At 61.2% G+C, this 4,141-nt stretch overlaps 1 protein-coding gene across 1 annotated transcript; it reads left to right on the plus strand.

Moving 5' to 3' along the window:
• The first annotated feature begins 674 nt into the window (after positions 1-674).
• Positions 675-3,871, plus strand: SIX1 (SIX homeobox 1). The gene is made up of 2 exons (XM_030950435.1): positions 675-1,561; positions 2,562-3,871. The coding sequence occupies exons 1-2, from the start codon at positions 1,002-1,004 to the stop codon at positions 2,848-2,850; spliced, it is 849 nt and encodes a 282-aa protein (XP_030806295.1). The 5' UTR covers positions 675-1,001; the 3' UTR covers positions 2,851-3,871.
• The last annotated feature ends 270 nt before the right edge of the window (positions 3,872-4,141 follow it).

Here is a 4,141-nt window from a genome sequence, read left to right on the forward strand (position 1 = left end):
CCCCCCGCGCCCTGCCCTTATCTCACCGCATTGTCCTCACCTCCCTGCTGACAATAGATTATCTTTGCTTAGGGAGCCTAATTGTTTTCTAATTTTTTAAATAATTACTTTCGAGCGGGGGTATGCAAATGAGGATTAGGCTAATTAAAGCGCCGCCGGTGGGTGCAGCGCTGCTGCCCTCGGTCTGCGCGGGGCTGCCCCGACCCGCCGGGCCCCCCCCGGGTGAACGGGGCAGAGCGAGGGGCAGGAAGGGGCGCACGGGCCCCGCGCGTTATTCAGCTCCTCACGAAAGCATTATTGCATTATTTATTCATCCCCAGCTCGAAGGTAATTAAATACTTTGGGCAGCTTTGGCAGCGGACGGCGAGCGGGCTGGCGGGGGGCAGGAGTTTTGGGGCGGAAAAAAAAGATGGAAGAAAGAAAGAAAGACAAGAGCCCGGCGGCAGCGGCTTCCCCGGGGATGCGCCCGGGGGCGCGGGCGGCGGCGCTCGGCTCCCCCCGCGGCCGCACCCGCTCACAGGCGGCGGCGGGAGGGACGCGCAGCCGCGGCCGGGGCCGTGTCCGGGGCCGTGTCCCCGCCGCCAGGCCCCGCCCGCCCGTGCCGAGGCTCTGCCCGCCGGGCCGGGCTGGGCTGGGCTGGGCTGGGCTGTCCGGGCTGGGCCGGGCCGGGCCGGGGGTGCCCAATCAGCGCGGCGCGGGGGCTCGGGCGCTTTAAGCGCGGCGGCGGCGGAGCGGGGACAAAGTTCCCCCCGGCGCCGCGACGAGCATCCCCGCTCGCCCCACACACCGCCCTCGGCTGCCGCAGCGCCTCCCCGCTCTGGGGCCGGCACCGGCACCGGGATCGGGACCGGCACCGGGATCGGGATCAGCACCGGGACCGGGCCCGGCGGGCGCCTACCCCGCGCCCCTCCGCCTCCGCGCTCCCGCGGGGTGCCCGTCGCCTCCTCCTCGTCCTCCTCCTCTTTCTCCTCGTCCTCCTGCGGCCGCCGCCGCGCTCGGCCATGTCGATGCTGCCGTCGTTTGGCTTCACGCAGGAGCAGGTCGCCTGCGTCTGCGAGGTGCTGCAGCAAGGGGGGAACCTGGAGAGGCTGGGCCGCTTCCTCTGGTCGCTGCCGGCCTGCGACCACCTGCACAAGAACGAGAGCGTCCTCAAGGCCAAGGCGGTGGTGGCCTTCCACCGCGGCAACTTCCGCGAGCTCTACAAGATCCTGGAGAGCCACCAGTTCTCCCCTCACAACCACCCCAAGTTGCAGCAGCTCTGGCTGAAGGCGCACTACGTGGAAGCCGAGAAGCTGCGGGGCAGACCCTTGGGCGCCGTCGGCAAATACCGCGTCCGCCGAAAATTCCCTTTGCCCCGCACCATCTGGGACGGCGAGGAAACCAGCTACTGCTTCAAGGAGAAATCCCGGGGCGTGCTGCGGGAATGGTACGCCCACAACCCCTACCCGTCCCCCCGGGAGAAGCGGGAGCTGGCGGAAGCCACCGGTCTCACCACCACCCAGGTCAGCAACTGGTTCAAGAACAGAAGGCAACGGGACCGAGCGGCGGAGGCAAAGGAAAGGTACGTGCCACCCTCGGATCCCCGCTTTTTCCCTGCTCCACCGTGGGGGGGGCGTTTGGGAACCCCGGGAGCTGCTCCGGGAGCGCGGCGAGTACGCGGAGCCGGATGGGATAGGAGCGACGAAAACACGGTTCCCCACAAATCATCCCCCCCAGTTTTTTGGTGGTTTTTTTTTTTTTTTTTTTTTGTAAACCGCGTTGCCTTTTCCACTTCCGTGGAAACCCAAATGGGTTTTTCACTCGTCCTCACCTGCCCTGGGGGAGCAAGGAGCCCCCACCGCCCTGTTCCAGGCCGCTCGGCCGCCTTTGTTTGCTGCCTGCCTTCCCGAGCAAACCGGGAGCGATGCGGAGCCGCAGCCTCCGGGAAGCGCTCGGGATGCCGGGTCCTGTGCGGCCGGGGGTCGGGCAGGGTAGCTCTGGAGCTCGGAGGAGGAGAGAGATGCAGCTCCGGGATGGCGAGGTGGGGGGAAGCAGAGGGAGATCGGGATGAGGACGGGCCGGGCCGGGCTGCCGCCCGTACGGAGGCCACCCCGGCAGGCGACGCGGTGGCCTCGGTGCGAGGCGGCCGCTCGGCCCGGAGAGACAGAGAGCCACGGAGAACATCTCCTTCGGCCGCCGAGCCTCCTCGAGAAAACCCCGCACCCAGCTCATCCCCGGGCCGCACTTTCATTTTTGATTAAAAAGAAAGGAAAACCGCCCCTCAAAAAAAAAAAAAAATCCCTTCCTCCAATTTTCCCTCCTCACCTAAATTATCGGGCTGTTGGGTGTATTTATTTATAGGAGGAGTAAAAGAAATAGGGACGATCCGTTATGAAATTATTAGGATTATTTTTTCCCCCCTTGAGAAGCATCTGTTCGCACGCTGGAACTAAACGCGAAGGATTTACGGTGGGCATTAGCACAATGCCCATCCCCGCCGCCTCGCGCCTGCCCTAACATCCCTGTCCTGGGATTATATATACAAATGTTTTATTTTTCTTATTTTTCTTGCCTTTCCGCAGAGAGAACACGGAAAACAACAACGCGGCCACCAACAAACCGAACCAACTCTCGCCTCTGGATGGGAGCAAACCCCTCATGTCCAGCTCCGAGGAAGAGTTTTCTCCTCCCCAAAGCCCGGATCAGAACTCGGTCCTGCTCTTGCAGGGGAACCTCAGCCACGCCAGGAGCTCCGGCTATTCCCTGAGCGGCTTAGCCGCATCCCAGACCCCGCACAGCCTCCAAGGCCACCAGCTCCAGGACTCGCTGCTGGGACCCCTCACGTCCAGCCTGGTGGATCTGGGATCCTAAAGGGCCTCGGCGGGCTGCCGGAGGATCGGGAGAGGAGGTTCTGCTCGGGGACAGAGGCTCTGGGTTGTACATAGAGGACAGCACCCGGTTTTACAGGTCACCCGCTGATTGTTAACGGGACTCTCGTCTCTTTTCACACAACCCCACATCGGCTCTCGCTCCAGTTCCCCCTCAGCGTCTCCCACTACCACCACGATTTTTTTTTTTTTTTTTTTTTTTCACGTAGCCAAACGCAGAGAGCGGCAATAACCCTCATCAGCCCTTCGAGTTCAAACGAGTTGGTCCCAACGGGAATTACAAAAAAAAAAAAAAAAAAAAAAAAGAAAAGAGAGAGGAAAAAAAAAAAAGAAAATAAAAAAACCCCAACTCCTGCTGGATCCGATTGTACCCAAACAAATGCCAGCGCCGCGGGCGCGGTGGGGCAGGGTCGGCCGGCACATCCCTGCTGCTGCCTGGCCCGGTCCCCGAGGAGCTGGGACGGGGACAGAGGGAGAGAACCGCAGTGCTGAGCCCTGTGGCGGAGTGGGAGGAGGGAGGGGAAGTTACGTTTACATTTTTCATATTTAGCCTTACCAAAAAGATTTCGATGTAGTTTAAATTAAAAAAAAAAAAAAAAAAAGAAAGAAAGAAAAAGGAGTGAAAAAAAATGTATCAAAAGCTGCAGTATTAGAGTTTTACCAAGTGCCTGTGTCTGACCGCGGCCGTGCGAGGCAGATACTGAGTGGGCTCCCGTGGACCCGCGTCCCCCACTTTTCTCCTCTTCGGTGGTGAAATGCATCGATGTGGCTAAAAATTAGGATAATAATAGTAATAATAAAAGTCGACGGCCATTTCCTCCTAGAGGGCCTCGCCAGTTCCCCGTTGCCTTCTCCCGTCTGTGCCCGCTCGCCGCCTCCCTCCTCCGCCTTGCAGAGAGCCCTCGGATGACGCTGCCTGTCTCGAGTATTTGTTACCAAAAATCGCATGTGCTTTCGGGTTTATTTTCTATTGTACCTAAACAGTCTAAATTAAACAACGCTGATGGCAGAACACCCAGGCTGCGCTTTTCTTTGCAGGGGCGAGCCCGTGCCCCTCTGTTCGCCCTCGCCCCCTCCCCACGGGCTGCAGCGGAGCTTCGGGGCCGAGGGGGAGCCGGTGCCTTGGTAAGGGAGCAAGGACGGGCACAGAGGAGCCCTGGAGCCGGCTGTGCCCCGGGGGAGCCGGCACCCGGCCGGGAGGGAGCGCCTGGCCCCGCCGCCCGCCCCGTCGGGGCCTCGCCGGTGCCGGTCCTCCCTGTGTTAGCGTTTTGCAT

The sequence above is a fragment of the Camarhynchus parvulus genome, chromosome 5, assembly GCF_901933205.1.
Source record: "Camarhynchus parvulus chromosome 5, STF_HiC, whole genome shotgun sequence".
NCBI lineage: Eukaryota > Metazoa > Chordata > Aves > Passeriformes > Thraupidae > Camarhynchus > Camarhynchus parvulus.